The sequence below is a fragment of the Xenopus tropicalis genome, chromosome 3, assembly GCF_000004195.4.
Source record: "Xenopus tropicalis strain Nigerian chromosome 3, UCB_Xtro_10.0, whole genome shotgun sequence".
Taxonomy (NCBI): Eukaryota; Metazoa; Chordata; class Amphibia; order Anura; family Pipidae; genus Xenopus; species Xenopus tropicalis.
This window is the reverse complement of record NC_030679.2, coordinates 72,460,343-72,476,776: the sequence shown is the minus strand read 5'-3', so window position 1 is coordinate 72,476,776 and position 16,434 is coordinate 72,460,343. Positions and strand designations below refer to the sequence as shown.

Sequence of the window (16,434 nt, the reverse complement as noted above, 5' to 3'; positions counted from 1 at the left end):
GATGCTGCCATTGAATCAAATGACCTGTGTAAGACTGCCCATTAGGAATAATTAGCACAACTCTGTATCATTACCGACCAAATCCCCTGTCCGTACAGGTACAGCCGCGGCTTTATTGTATACGGAGTGTGTGTAGGCTGCTATGAATGGGAGCAGAGCTTTGCACTTAGCCGCTTGGCTGCTGTTCTGTGTCTTCTGCTCTGCAGCTGTAGCCAAAAAGGAATCATGTGAGACGTGCAGGCAGCTGGTGGACAGGTTCCACAAGGTGAGTACGAGTCTCTCATGTACAGGTTCAGTGACACTGCTGCATACAGAAAGATTTGTTGAAACACTGCTTAGAATGACTGGTGCTGAATTGGACTGCTGTTGCTCTGACAGTCTGTTCACCTTTACATACTAATGTAATTTGTAGACTTCTAACAATACGTGATGAAAGGTCCCATAGCTTTTGGGATAAAGGGTGTCCAGCTGGTTTTCAACTACTCAGGTATAGTGCAGCAACATCTGGAGAGCTGTAGGAACTTCTTTTGTCCTGACAGTACTTTCTTTTTGTTCCTCTGCTCTAGCTGTGGTTCAGTTGGATAGCACAGAATAATCGCCCAAATGTCTGGATCACTGATCACAAGTAATCTAGTTCATCCCAGAATTTTGATCTGGCACATTGATTTCTTGTGCCAGCTTCAGAAGGTTATATGCATTATATGTGAATCTGTCTGTATTTCATTCATAGACAAGAGATAATAATATTTTGTAATATTTTATATTCATAGGTTGTTATTTCAGAATATTTTATATATTGTTAACCATATTGCTTCTGGCTTTCTGAAACAAAAGCAAATGGTCAAATAGGGTAAATCATGTAACATGCTGTAGCTTGCAGTTTGCATGCCCTCACACTAGAGCTGAAACGTTGAATAAATATACATTTGATTTTTTTTCATCAAGACCTGTGAGTGCTGGACTCTGTTGGACTACATTACCTATTGGTTTTCTAAGCACACATATATGTATATATCACCTATATGTTATGTTAATCTCAAGTTTCCATCATCATTGTTTGTGAATGTTTTCCATTTTTATCACCACCACCACTATTTTTTGTCATTTAATTCTTGATAAATAGGATGATGTGTTTATGTTAACAAATTATGCCCTTCTTTTTTCATTCATTTTCTTCAGGGATTAGAGGATACAAGGAAAAAAAATTTTGGAGGTGGAAACACAGCTTGGGAGGAAAAAACATTATCTAAATATGAATCTAGGTATAGTATGATAGGTTATTATGTATAGTTTAACTAAAAAAGTGTATTTAAAGTATATTTGCTGCTCCCAGTATCCTTTACAAGCAAGCATCAATTCACTTTGGTCTTTTACAGTTGCTGTAGCTTAGGCTAATGTCACATAGGAGCCTGCCCTTAGCAAGTTCTAAATTAGTGTCACTTAAGTGACCCCCCCTTTGTCTGTCACTGCTTTTCAAAGTAATCTATTGGTAGTGCAGTGCCTAAAGCAAGTGTAGCAATAATAAACAGATATTTGCACAAGAATGCAAGGGTTTTTGTATCATTTTTATGTGTTCTTTAGGTACCTCTTTTCCCATAGATTACAGATGGATGGTGTAGTGCTACACTATGGGTTTTTTGGTTTTTATTTTTCAAAGTCATTTAACACTGTACACTTAGTATTTTTGTAATCACAAAGTTTCTTCAGAGTTTGGACAAAACACTTGCAGCTTGCTCCCCCTTGGCAAATAAAAGTATTTTCTGTTACTATTGCTTTTTTTCTCATTTTAGTTCTGTCACCTATCTTAAAGTAGATATTTTCTATAACTTAAAAGTGGGCATACAGCTTTTTATACTGGTTTGCCGCTGTATTTAACCCTTTTTCTGACATTGCCATGGACTCTACTTCATCGACTTGGATTTAGCAGTCTGTCAATAACGTTGAATTTGTTTTTTAGTTTTTAAGGTTACATTATGGGAAATCACATTGCTAGGCAACTGTTCCTGTATTGATTCTGTTCCCAGCCTAACTACAGGGAAACGTGTAAAGTGTTACCAGAAAAATAATAGAACATAATTTGCTTTCTTCAATTATAGGTAGAATGCAGACAGCATTATGTGGCCATATTGTTCTGTCACTGGGTAAACAGTAAAATGCTGATCTGCCTGAACATAAGCAACCAGGGAGCATTATCTGCAACAACAATTACATGCAGAAATTGCTCAATTTTCTGTTCACCGTGGATTGCCTGTTAACACAGTACAGGTATTTACCACCCATATGGTGCCAAGTGCTTTCGTGTTTCCTATATCTAACTGGAGCATGATACATCATAAAGGAACAAGACCATAATCTTTGTCACTAATGTGGCTCTTGCTAAGGCACTAATCTGAACATCTCCTGTATGTAACATATACAGTACATGTCCTAACTGCACAAGCATGCATTGAATGCACACACAATTAGTAATAAGCTATCTTGTCATTTTGTTGCAGCGAAATACGCCTTGTAGAAATTATTGAAAATCTCTGTGACAGCACTGACTTCGAATGTAACCACATGGTTGAAGAGCATGAAGAACAAATTGAAAAATGGTGGTTTAAGATGTAAGTTGTAGTGTGGTTTGTGGTTAAGCATACATTCTTCATAATGTAACTCTTAAAAAATGTCGGGGAGTATCTGTTTTGCAGACAGTTGGTGAACCTCCTAAATCAAGACACAGAACTACATAGGTTACACAAGTTTCCCACAGCACCATCAACTCACATTAGGAAAAAAAGCAATTTGCTTACTCTTCCCATCTCTTTATAATTGCATAGCAACTGTTTTAGCACTATTTTATTGTAGGATTTTATATTCCCTTATTCTGTTTAAAGGAGTGCTAAAGTGTAACTAAAGAAGTAGGGCAGAAATGTTGTACATTTTATGTTTTGGGCTTCTGTACTAGCCCAAGGCAACCACAGACCTTTAGCAGGGAACATCTGTGCCTCCAAAGATGCCCCCAGTAGCTCCCCATCTTCTTTTCTGCTGATTCGCTGCACATGCTCTGTGCTGCTTTATGTTACTGATTTTAGGGACCGACTCACAATATACTGTATATAGAGAATATAAATGGCACACTATAAGGCTGATTAGTAAATAACACAGATTATTGGCACATGGCAACTCTGAAACAAGTGTAAATAGCATCAGAATTTAATAATCAGCCCTGTGGCATCAGCTTATTTGACAGACAAACTTCATTTTCTAATTAATAATTCCAGTATGGTGACCCCCTGTGACAACTTTGAAGTACTGGATCATTACTACTATAGAGAAGCTGAACCTTAAGGCTGGTTCAATAAGTTCAGTATATAAAATATGGCATTTCTAGCCATACTCACTTATTGGGTTTAGTTCTCCTTTAAGACTCTTCAATGAAGTCCCTATGGGAGTTTAAAATATTTAGAAAATAAAGGTGCTTCTGCTACTTTTATTTTGCATAATAACATTGGCACTCTGGTCATAATTTCTTTAGTGGAGTGTACTTTTTGGTCTGCATGTGAGGACAATGTGTACATTTTCACTCATATGTCTTACAACAGGTATTCTGAAGAAAATTCATTTTTTTATTATACAAGCCCTGTGAGTTCAGATTTATATGTTGTTCTATAGTTTCTTGATCCTGGAACCCAGGCTGTTAAGGCTTTCTAAATGGAGTGCACAGTGTTTGTTGTTTTATATATACAGGTATGGGATCCATTATCCAGAAACCAGTTTTCCAGAAAGTTCCGAATACCTGTATTGCCAAATTATATAAGTAATTTATTTTGTAAGTGAAGAGTTGTAAACGGCATTACAGAATTAACTACATGTGTAATTTGGCAAGGGGTTTTCAAACATTTGTGCTTCTAACTGCACATAAACGCATGTATAAATTCCCAAATATATTTACACAAAATAAAACATAGCCCTGGGTAGGGGTGGTTCATGTTTACAAGACTTACATTTCTTAAAAATATGCAATGAATAATATTTTCAACAAATTTTTTCTTTTTTTATTTCATTTTTTATATAGCTTCCAAAATGAATTTGTGTCGGTTGCCTTTACTTATATACAGTGGATATAAAAAGTCTACACACCCCTGGTAAAATGTCAGGTTCCCGTGCTGTACAAAAATGAGACAAAGATAAATGATTTCAGAACTTTTTCCACCTTTAATGTGACCTATAAACTGTACCACTCAATTGAAAAACAAACTGAAATCTTTTATGGGGAGGGAAGAAAACCAAAAAAACTAAAATAATGTGGTTTCATAAGTGTGCACACCATTAAACGAATACTTTGTTGAAGCACCTTTTAATTTTATTACAGCACTCAGCCTTTTTGGGTATGAGTCTATCAGCATGGCACATATTGACTTTGCAAGTTTTGCCAACTCTTCTTTGCAGAAACACTTCAAATCTTTCAGATTGCGAGGGCATCTCCTGTGCACAGCCCTCTTCAGATCACCCCACAGATTTTCAATTGGATTCAGGTCTGGGCTCTGGCTGGGCCATTCCAAAACTTTAATCTTCTTCCGGTGAAGCCATTCCGTTGTTGATTTGGATGTATGCTATTGGGTTGTTGTCATGCTGAAAGATGAAGTTCCTCCTCATGTTCAGCATTCTAGCAGAAGCCTGAAGGTTTTGTGCCAGTATTGTCTGGTATTTGGAACTGTTCATAATTCCCTTAACTAAGGCCCCAGTTCCAACTGAAGAAAAACAGCCCCAAAGCATGATGCTGACACCACCATGCTTCACTGTGGGTATGGTGTTCTTTTGGTGATGTGCAGTATTGTTTTTGCGCCAAACATATTTTTTGGAATTATGGCCAAAAAGTTCAACCTTGGTTTTATCAGACCATAACCATAACACCTTTTCCCACATGCTTTTGGGAGACTTCAGGTGTGTTTTTGCAAAATGTAGCCTGGCTTGGATGTTTTTCTTTGTAAGAAAAGGCTTTCGTCTTGCCAGTCTACCCCTTAGCACAGACATATGAAGAATACGGGAGATTGTTGTCACATGTACCACACAGCCAGTACTTGCCAGATATTCCTGCAGCTCCTTTAATGTTGGTGTAGGCCTCTTTGTAGCCTCCCTGACCAGTTTTCTTCTCGTCTTTTCATCAACTTTGGAGGGACGTCCAGTTCTTGGTAATGTCACTGTTGTGCCATATTTTCTCCACTTGATGATGACTGTCTTCACTGTGTTCCATGGTATATCTAATGCCTTGGAAATACTTTTGTACCCTTCTCCTGACTGATATCTTTTGACAATGAGATCCCTCTGATGCTTTGGAAGCTCTCTGTGGACCATGGCTTTTTCTGTGGGATGCGACTAAAAAAATGTCAGGAAAGACCAACTAGAGCAGCTGAACTTTATTTGGGGTTAATCAGAGGCACTTTAAATGATGGCAGGTGTATACTGACTCCTATTTAACATGAATTTGAATGTGATTGCTTAATTCTGAACACAGCTACATCCCCAGTTAGAAGAGGGTGTGCACACTTATGCAACCACTTTATTTTTGTTTTTTTGGTTTTCTTCCCTCCACCTAAAAGATTTCAGTTTATTTTTCAATTGAGTGGTACAATTTAAAGGTCACATTAAAGGTGGAAAAAGTTCTGAAATCATTTATCTTTGTCTCATTTTTGTACAGCACAGGAACCTGCCATTTTACCAGGGGTGTGTAGACTTTTTATATCCACTGTAATCTCTGTAAGATATGTTGCCAACCTGCAAAACTGTTAAAATGTGATACTTTATTTGAAACATTTTATATGATTACTTAAAGCTACAAGATATGTGAATTCAAATGTGCACCAGTGCTGTGGGATTTAAGCTAGCAAACGGCCTTGCTAAAACTAGTAATTTGCATGCATCTTCTCAAAATAGCCTAAAAGCATGCATTTTTCAGCATCTTATAGCCAACATGTTCATAGGTATAAGGGCAAAACATCATAAAATGAATGCTGAGGTACATGGCCTGTAGAGACCCAAAAATGTACCTTTATACTTATATATTTATATGGCTGGTACTTTGGGGGCAAACACAAGCCTCTACAGTATACATACTCATAATTTCAGAATGGGTAAATATATCTAAGTCAAATCAACTGTATTTGCTATAATTTGTTTCATTAAAGACTTTTCACTAATGATCCAATTGGCATTCTCAATTCAGAATGACTTGTACAAGGATCTTTCTGGAATAAATACCATTGAATTTTGCTCCAATCAGCATAATGTGTTTATCATATTATAGCATTGTATGTGACAGACAATAGATGTTGCACCCCCGCCTCTATTCAAGCTTGGTTTTTCCGTCTTTACATATATGGCTTCTTTAAGACCTCTTTTGAACCAGTCTTCCTCCCTGTCCAGAATGTGAACTTGACAGTCTTCAAACATTACTCTTCGTATGCTTTGGGATTGGGTCATTTGGGTGAATCAGTTGCTGTCTCTGTGTGTTGCTGGTTTTAAAGCAGACAGGGACACCCCAGCTACCTATGGGAGGAGCAAGTTTTTTCATCGTGCTTTTCACCTTAATCGGTAGTTTTTGTTAATAACGGATACACATCCCAAAGATGAGAATTACCTCAACGTTTTGGCAACAAAAGGCTTTATTTGCCGAAACATTGGGGTAATTCTAATCTTTGGCAAGTATGTATTAACTTTTTAACGTGAATGTGAAAATGTGAAATTGAAATTGATGGTATTGTATTAAAATGAAGTGATGTTATCTTTCTTGCAAATCTTACAAAAAAGACCAGTACTTTTTTACTACCACTGTGCTAGTGATTTTTTGTGTGCAAGCCCTTATTTGCATAAATTATTACTATAGACAGTAATGGACAATAACAAGTAATCAACAGTTTAGAACAGAAAATATAATAAAATCACTAAGAATGCAATACACTGTGGCACTAAACATGGTACACTTGACATTTCAGCACATTTGTACATTCAGCTTTCCAGGCAGCATGTTTTACTGTTCTGAGATGGAGCCCCAGGGCTCACCTTCTTGCAGCCTATGCAATTATCTCTTTCCTTCTCTAGATGGTCTCCTAAAAGTGGCAGGCCCATATACAGGCTGCAGAATCAGAGCTCTTTTTGGTTTCTGACATGGTTGGCTGTTTGTTTGTTTTTTTTTTTTTTACAATTACAAAATGATAAATAATAATAAATTGTGAGGTATATTGTAACATGTCAGAGTCACTGTAAAGATGATTGAATAATTTGTCTGTATTTAACAGGAAAAAGAAATATCCAGATTTACTAAAATGGTTTTGCATTGAAACTATCAAGGTTTGCTGCCCACCTGGCACTTATGGACCAGACTGTTTAGGTAAAGGCATATGTAACTTTTTAAAGAAAGGCAATTTACCTGTTATGTTCCTTAAGAGAAGTTTGTGCTTTGACTTTCATGTTCTTTTCTTGTGAAACCATGTAGTTCTACATGAGACCCACTGGTAGTAGTGTTTTTCATACTTTCCTACCTTCTGTTTTCCGTACAAAGAAGAAATTGAAATGTTGCTTGTGGCTCAGTGAATTTGATTATAATAGGTTACAGCATGAATGACCATGGCTATAAGGGCAAAGGATGTTAGACTTATAGGTAAAAAGTAATTAAGGTTTTAGGGGCTTAGCTGCCCAAAATAGAGGTAATTTGTCATATACAATTATATACAGGGCCGAATTTATTGTACATACACCTTAGGGCTCTGGGGTGCCTATGTAAAAATAATCATTTCCCCTTCAGAAAAAAATAAAAAAAAGGGGGCAGAACTGAGGGCAAGGGGGGCAGGCTAAGGTCTGGTGCCTAAACAAAAATGTCATCCTCCATCTCAGATCAGGATAAACATTTAGCAACCATTCTGTCCTTTTGTTTAAATTTAGGTAGATGCTTAATTGATTAGTTCATGCTAACTACTTTAAATTTTACCCTCAACAATGGAAGTAGTTTTATCATACTGTACTGTACTGTCCAGTGCAGGGAGTGATAATATTTGATTAGTGAGTTTGTCTCATGGGTGTTAGAAAAGCTGCCTGGTACGGTCATCTTAAAAGGTAATGTATAGGAGGAGATAATGCCTCAGGGAGGGCGATCAAGAATAGTTTTGCTGGGGATTTGGAATTCAAAGCTGTACGAAGTAATACAGTTACGCACTATGGCTAATGCCACACAGGGTAGATTTTCTGCCTGCAGATAAACTTAGGCCAAGAATCCACCCCTATACTTCAAAAATAAAATTGGCAATTTTTTTCTGGGTGGTGAATAAAAGCAGAGCGATAAAATTCTGTATGTGCAATTGTTTTAAAGGCTCTGTTGGTTTTTGTCCTTTCTCAGCCCAGGTATTAGTAACACTAAGAGCAGCAAAGTGTGGGTAAGCTCACAAATAAATGAACAAATATTATCTTTATATTGGTATTTTTCTGAAAGTACTGAACTAAATGAAACTTTGTCTTTCAGCTTGTTTGGGTGGTTCAGAACGGCCGTGTCATAACAATGGTTTTTGTACTGGTGATGGCACAAGAATTGGAGATGGATCATGTCAATGTAAAGCTGAATACACAGGACAATTTTGCCTAGAATGTGCAGATGGATACTACAGTTCTGAAAGAAATGACACACATTCAACATGCACTGGTAAATAATCTGCAATCATTTACTGCAGTAGGTCAGGAGGTACAGAGCATTAGGCTTAGAATTTCAGGCAATTGATGAAGTAGAGTTAAGGGCAATGACAAACAGAGACATTTTTGACCATGTTAAAAATTTGCTAACATGGGTGACATATCTCCCCAAAAATGGCTCGTCCTTTGCTAACATTGTAATTACTGCATGTAAATAATACTACTTCGTTGATTCGGCTTAGTCATGGGAAAATGCTAAAGCAGGCATTTCCTTGTGATTACGCTGAATTTCTGCGAGTAATGTAATTTATTTGTGGCAATTACAATGTTAGCAAAGACCAAGGCATTTTCGGGGAGATTTGTCACCCACGTTAGCAAATTTTCAACAAATATCCCTGTGTGTAATTGCCCTAATGTTGCACAGTAGGCTTTCTATATAGACAGTTGTGTTACCATGGCTGTAAAGGGTCCTACCTCTATAGTAACAGGGGACCTGCAAGTGGAAGCAGTGGGTAACCCACAATGCATGCAAAATTATGGCTGACCCACAATTTTGCATGCAATATGGGTTACCCACAGTTTTGTGCAAGGGGGGCCCTGGTTACATCTCCTGTATCCAGATAAGAAGTACATTCACACTTTAAAATTAGAAAATGTCAGAATAAGGATAGAGTGCACTTCATATATTCTTTGTGTAAATATACACAAGCTACACACCCACCTAACTAGAAATACAATTATATACCAAATATCAGCATGCATTTTTCCATGTAAAACTATTCACACAAGAAAAGAAAAAATCCATGATTCTGGTCAGAACCATTAATACGAAATACAGTGAATTTAAGTTTTTAGTGGGTGCTTCTGTGACTCGGTTTTCCTAGGAATGTCTGTCTTCTGAGAACATTATCTTTTTTTTTTTTTAATTAAGAAGTTGAAAATACTAACTACATGCATATCTTGCCCTGGGTCTGTAGTGAATTGCAATTAGCTGCTACTAGATAGCAATCTGCAAATAATTTCTTGCAGAGTGATCTTGAATATGCTGACCCTGTTGTATAACATTTATGTTGCACAGTTTAAAGCTTATGATTTACACAGAAAAGTACTGTATCTAAAACAAATCAGACTCCTCTGCTTATATCCTCTGAATGTTTAAAGCTTAAGTTGCTTTACCTTATTTCGCTGTTTTGTTTTTTTTTCTGTATTTTACAACTTGTTTCCTGGTTGCATAAAAGCTTAAAATGCAGGTTTGACTGTATATATTTCAGATAAACTAGTTAAATTATCATGATTGTTATGCATACAAATACCTCTCTATAAACTTTTGCAAAGCAAAAATTATTTCAGGCATAGATGTACTTTGGCGGGTTGATATTGGTCTCTGAAAATTGTTACAATTTGCCGTATTTATCTCACAACATTTCTTACATGCAGTTTCTGAACAGTTTGATGCCGAATATGTATAGATTTACCAAAGAATGTGATATGTATGGACTCCAAATTAAAAACAGTGCATATGAATTTTCTCAGCTGCCAACTCAGCTTCTGCAAACAAGTGCCCTTGCTTTTGTGTTATGTATTTTGACACCCCCAGAAAACAATATATTTTTAGAAATTACATTTTCAGACAAATACAAAATAGACCAAACTACCAAATGGCAAAGCTTCCTAAAGTTTTTTTATGTTTTGATGGCATTTCTGAAAATCACCTAAAAATTTTGCACTTGCACTGTATACTGTAAATAAATAATATATAAAAGATTGGTTTAGCTTTCTAATAGATTATTGTTTATGTCCATTATATATTTATCATTTTTAATTGTTTCTTAATCATTTAAAAAAAATAGTATACCCCTACATACATACAGAAAATCCCGCCTCTTTATTGACTCCTGCTAACAAACCAGTTACATCAAAGGGTGACTGGAGTGGTTGTATACAGGTAATCTAATTATCTACCTCACAAGGACCAAACATGGAGTAGCTTCAGTTTCCTTGTTTGACCTGTTTAGCTCAAGAAATAACAAAAACCATAGATTTTTCTTTTTTTTTTAATTAAAATAGGCAAAAAGTTTGTTCCACACAAGCCCTATTAATTGAGCCCATGTTATACTGTCCTTTTAAATACCTTGTACTATGTTGTTGGCTGCATTCATATTACTATTGCAGGAAATGCAGATGACATTGCTAATTATCCACATTACCAATATATCCACAGCTTGCAACCAAGCATGTCAAACTTGTAATGGCCCATCTAATGAAGACTGCAAGGAATGTAAAAATGGATGGTTAAAAGATGGAGGAAAATGTGTAGGTATGTGTTTGTATAACAAGGCCTTCTGTGCATTAACGTAAATATCATTAGTTTTACCATTATTATAGATGCATAATTTAATTTACAACAACATAGGTATCTGTTTTGCCATGGTAAAATTTCTGGTGTACCAAGCAATGTCCTGCAAAATATATAATATGTAAGGTAAATATGCTACAGCAACATGAAATGTAACCGACACAAGCAAATTTTACATGCACTGGAATTATTATAAACATTTTTACTGCGATAGATTTGAGAGTTGCAGAACTACATAGAATACCATTTTTCTTGCTATAACAGAGTAAAAATTAAAAGGGCAAGTAAATCCTCTTTATGAAGTACTATGGCAGTGGTTTCTAAAATAGGGGGGGTCATAGATACTGTACATCTGAAAACCAAGCTTGACAGTTAGTTAGGGTGCATTTTGGTGTAAAACCTTATTTGCTGTCCTAAATGTTCTTAAAATGATGACTGAATGGCTAAAAAGGTAATCCTATAAAGGCTGGAGTGAATGGATGTCTAACATAATAGCCAGAATACTACTTCCTCCTTTACAGCTCTTGAAGGTGGTAGCAGTCAGTGATTTGAGGGTGGGGGGGCATATGGGGACATAACTGTTCAGTTAGTTTGCATTTGAATCTGAGCTGTGTGCTCACAAACTAACTGAATATTTATGTCCCATGTGCCTCACCCCCTTCAAATTAATTGACTAACTAAGAGGTTAGAGAGCTGAAAGCAGGAAGTAGTGTTCTGGCTATTATGTTAGACATCTGCTCACTCCAGACTTTATAGATCTATACATTTTTGCCTTTAAGATGCATAGAGTTGCTCTGTTAAGAGGCCCTATAACAAGGCTGCATATGAACATTTGGGTTTTTTTGGTCCCATCAACCATTCCCCTTGGTTTCATACAGAAATCTACAGCTGAGCAGTTTTAAAACATTGTAATAAAAAGCTTTATGTGGTGGTAATTTAATTTGTTACAGAATTGTTAAAGGTAAACTATACCTTTAGAATAAATACTTAACCAACAGATTTATATCATAATAAGTGACCTCCTAAAGATTCTTACCAATCTACCATCTATCCAATCTATCCGTATATTGCCACTATTTTGTTAGGTGTGCTCCCCCAGTGATCATCCTACTAGAAATAATGCAGCTCTAACTGTAACAGGGAGAAGTGTGGGAGTAAAAGATTGGCTGGTGTGACCTAACATTCATGTGTGCCCTTAGTTTGTTTTTGTGCATTGTGCCTCATATAAGCCAGAAGGCAGACTTAGGTACAGTAAATGGTTTACCTGTTTGGCATTTTCCTGTGTCACATACAACTAGAAAAGTACATTTTTATGAAAAGGCTTTATTTATATGAAAAAGTGTTATATTTTAGCTGGTTGATATATTTGTATAGAGACCTTTATATGGGCAGGATATATTTTCCCTTTAATATATGTAACCGATACATTACACAGCAAGCACTAACAAAGTGCTTGTATTTTCCTAATGCTATTGTCTTTTTTTGAATATAGACCTAAATGAATGTGCCTCAGAAGAGTCCCCATGCAAGGATAACCAATATTGTTTAAACACAGAAGGCTCCTTTTTGTGTAAAGGTTTGCATTATTTATACTATACTATATATATAGTATATATATTTGCAGCTGTGGAAAAGATGCATATGGTTATCACTATGTAGTAACATTTTTGTTTATTTTAAGGATGTGATAAAAGCTGCATTAGCTGTTCTGGGGAAGGTCCTGAAAACTGTAAGGACTGCGCTACTGGCTATGTTTTGCTAGATGGAATATGCATAGGTATGTGTCCAAGCATTCTAAATAGAAGCACAACTTCTCTCTTTTTTCTTAGCCTGGAGAACAATCATAATGCAGAAAGCAGTGTTCAATCATAATAGTCTCTGTACATAATGTCTAATCTCACTAACTATCATGAAGAACAAGACCAAGCAGTGCAGGGAAGAATTTCTGCGGGTGCTGGATACTATTAATCAGCAGCAGCTGGTTAGCAGAAATACCAATTCTATTTTATTGCTTTGGTTTGTCTTGCGTGTTTCTGGGAAGACAAAGCACCGTACATAAAAGATATTGTAATCTCTATTTGACTGTATTTAGCAGATAAAGGCACAGAGGATCAAAAGGAATAGCATACTATATAGTAATATATACTTATTTTTTTTTATTCATTCTAGATGTTGATGAATGTGATGCCTCAGAAAACATTTGTGTGCGAGAAAATGAAACCTGCTTGAACACTGCAGGCAGCTACAAGTGCATATGCTCAGAAGGCTTTGAAGACAAAGATGGAAACTGTGTGAAAGTTATGGAAACAGGTAAGACCCTAAATGTTGTTATCCCCAGACATAATAACATGATAGTGGCAAGTTTGTGAGCATTGCTGGTTAATGGAACAGGCGGGACTTGAACCTTTTGGAACACTTTTGTATGTTGGTATATGAAATGATTGGTATTTAGATTGCAGCAATCTGGGAACAGATCAGCTTGTTGGTAGCCTCTTTTCCATTACAATCTGGGGGAGTCACACTGCCTACAGTGTTTTCTTTAACTCTTGATTACAAAATGCTACCTCCTTATTGTTTGCTATGGGCTACTAGATAGCAGGCAACTTTTCACATTTTATTATATTAACTATGGATTTATGTGTACATATCATAAAACCAGCTGTCATATTTACATGAAAAATCAAGATTCACAGGCCCTTAAAGTTGATGGTGTTTGGGGCAGGTCATGGGGTAACTAGGCATAGCCAGGGTGGATCAGGGAATTTTACTGAACTGGCTTACTGAAATGAGGCATGCCCTTTGTATGAAACACAGTGTAGAACTTCCCTCAAATGAGCAAGCTAATCTTGTCTTTATTTGTGTGTGTTCACAGAAGGTGAAATGGGGACATCAGAAAGCGACATTAATATTTTAGAGACTGCACATGAGGACCTCTGATATTCACCAAAGACATTACATTCAATATTTTAAGTTATTTCAATCTAAACTACACTCTACAAAGAAGGTATATATATGTTTGTTAAAGAAGTAACAACTGAGATTGGATGTGCCCTAAAAAAGCTGCATATGTTTCTTAATACAACAACGCAAGAGTCAACCTATATTTTCATACAATACTTTGTAATAAACTTGTTTCATTCTGTGACCATGTATTGCCTGGTTCTACCTACTATAAACATACATGTCTGGGAAACACTAGGAACAGATATTGCTGAAACTTTTTTATTCTTTAATTATTTGATTGTTCGCTCTAAATACTGTTTCTTTAATGCCACCACTTTTTTCTTTTTTTTTTCCTTATTTTAGACAGCAGAACTGATATTATCTCATGGATGGGCAACAACTGGTAGTCAAATTTACCAATGAAGCCCCACTTTGATGAACTGGGGGTGATTGGTTTTTGTATTAATGCCATAGAAGAATAATGACAATCTCTCCTTGAACCAACAGGGAAAGTCTACCTACTGTTTTCATAACTGAAAAAACAAGTATTTCTTGCAAGATTAAAATTCTATTAATTTCAGCAAAATTCTTCACTAGTTACAATCTGTTAAGATGTGGCAGTGATTGGATTTTAACAGCTGTTGCCCAAAGGGTGAGACCCATTTTAACCAGTATCTTTTTTTTTCCCCATTCATCTTGTGGTTTAATGGGCAATGAAATAACTAGTCCTTTCCACCTTGACCAAAGGAATTGTTCATTTAGGCAATTTCTCTTCTCCCTAGAATATAAAACTAGAAATGACTGCAGAATAAATTTGCACTGCAGTGTATATAAAACTATTGTTTTGGTTTGACTGAACCATGCTCTGTCAAAAATGATCCTGACATTAAGTGTTACCCAGAGCACCCCTTGGCTGACAGTTATACCCTGGTGACTTTTTCAGAAATATATCTTGACAGTGTTTAGGGAACTGAAGTATATACAGGGGAGCACCCCCACCCTGAACTCCTGCAAGTTACCTCTCCTGTGCTCAGGCCAGGTGAAAGGGAGCCATTGTTAGTGTAGGTCTAAATGTGATGCACAATACAGTGCATGTTCAGGAAGCTGTGAATTAATGGGACTTTTGCTAATGATGGATAACTGGGTTATATAACACCACAAATGTAAATTCTAGATTAAATTGTGTATTTATATCATAACTGTTGAAAGGGTAAGAGCAGTTTTATTTTATGTTCTAATGTTCATATGTTCTAATTTAACTGGATTAAACTTTTATCAAGAGCAGAATAGGGGCTATAGATAAAAAATGCAACTGAAATCGGCAAAAGGCAATACCATGAATAAACACTTGATGGCACCAAAACATAATCTGAAGGTGTAGTGATTCAGTAAAAAAGTACAAATCCGGTCTGACATTTCATTTGCTGTTACAGCCATGATTCAGCCTGCTGAAGCACAAGGTGGATATCAATGGATAGTAAAAAGAATCCCCCGATATGACTATAACGTGCAATATTTCTATTAAGATCTGTTCGGTTGTGCCATATCTGCCATTTAAAGGTAGATCAAAAAGCTAGAGAATTTAAGAGATCAATAAAAAGTAACCTCTCCTTCATTGGTCGGGTGGTTTGTCCAGTATATAAAAGCGTGCATGGACACATAATGGCATACATTGCAAAAGGAGTCAAACTCTTAAAATAGCCATGTATTTTAAAAGGCATTCCTTTCTGTGGATCATAAATAACTGGGCCCTTCAAACAATTTGACCAGCTGCAATTCAAGCACAGGAAAGTCCCGTGCTTAGCTGGTAAGAGCAGCTGCTGTTCCCCTTTATTACTGCCCAAATCTGGCCTTACTAACCTTGATCCCAGTTCTCTTGTAGGACATTAATGGTAGTTTTTTGGAACACTCCACATCAGGGATGCCCTTTTTTAACACCTTGCAGTGTTTATGAATAATATTCACCACCTGTGTACTGATAGCACTATAAGTAGAAACAAAAGAGATACAATTCATTTGTTGTCTTACGCAGCTCTGTAATAATCCAGTCTCTCCGATTGTCCAGTCTCAATATTTTGGTCTTGTAATTATTTCTTTGGAAAACCTCTTTCCTGAAATTTACATTGCAACTTATCTAATCATTAGCATAGAATCCTTTCCTCTCCTACTATATGCTTTACCCTCCCAAATTGAGACTTGGGTAATGACTTTTTCACTCGCGTTGGATAGAAAGATTTGTAATGCAATAATATATTCTTGTCTGTGGGTTTAACATACAGATCAGTGGAAAGGGTATCGCCAATCTTGTATACTATGGTATCCAAAAACCTAGTTTTGGATAATGCGAGTAGTTAAACCGAAAGCAAAATAACTTCAAATTGATTTGTGAGAAGATCTCCTCCAGGGACTAATGTGGCTCCATCCAGATCATGAACACATCGTCAAGCAAAGTGGAAAGGATGTCCTGCCAGATATAA

The 16,434-nt window shown here is 36.4% G+C and overlaps 1 protein-coding gene across 1 annotated transcript; it reads left to right on the top strand.

Moving 5' to 3' along the window:
• Positions 1-18: 18 nt before the first annotated feature.
• On the top strand, positions 19-15,567 carry creld2 (cysteine rich with EGF-like domains 2). Its single transcript, XM_002932185.5, has 10 exons — positions 19-265; positions 1,180-1,262; positions 2,496-2,606; positions 7,278-7,369; positions 8,495-8,671; positions 10,880-10,975; positions 12,507-12,590; positions 12,696-12,791; positions 13,184-13,324; positions 13,887-15,567. Exons 1-10 carry the CDS (start codon positions 143-145, stop codon positions 13,949-13,951), a joined length of 1,068 nt encoding a protein of 355 aa, XP_002932231.2. The 5' UTR covers positions 19-142; the 3' UTR covers positions 13,952-15,567.
• Positions 15,568-16,434: the final 867 nt, after the last annotated feature.

Bases quoted from the DNA above. Each gene is read 5' to 3' on its own strand.
- creld2 (XM_002932185.5), top strand. From the start codon at position 143: ATGAATGGGAGCAGAGCTTTGCACTTAGCCGCTTGGCTGCTGTTCTGT. The intron at 2,607-7,277 runs GTAAGTTGTAGT...TGTATTTAACAG, and splicing joins GAAAAATGGTGGTTTAAGAT to GAAAAAGAAATATCCAGATT. The intron at 8,672-10,879 runs GTAAATAATCTG...ATATATCCACAG, and splicing joins CACACATTCAACATGCACTG to CTTGCAACCAAGCATGTCAA.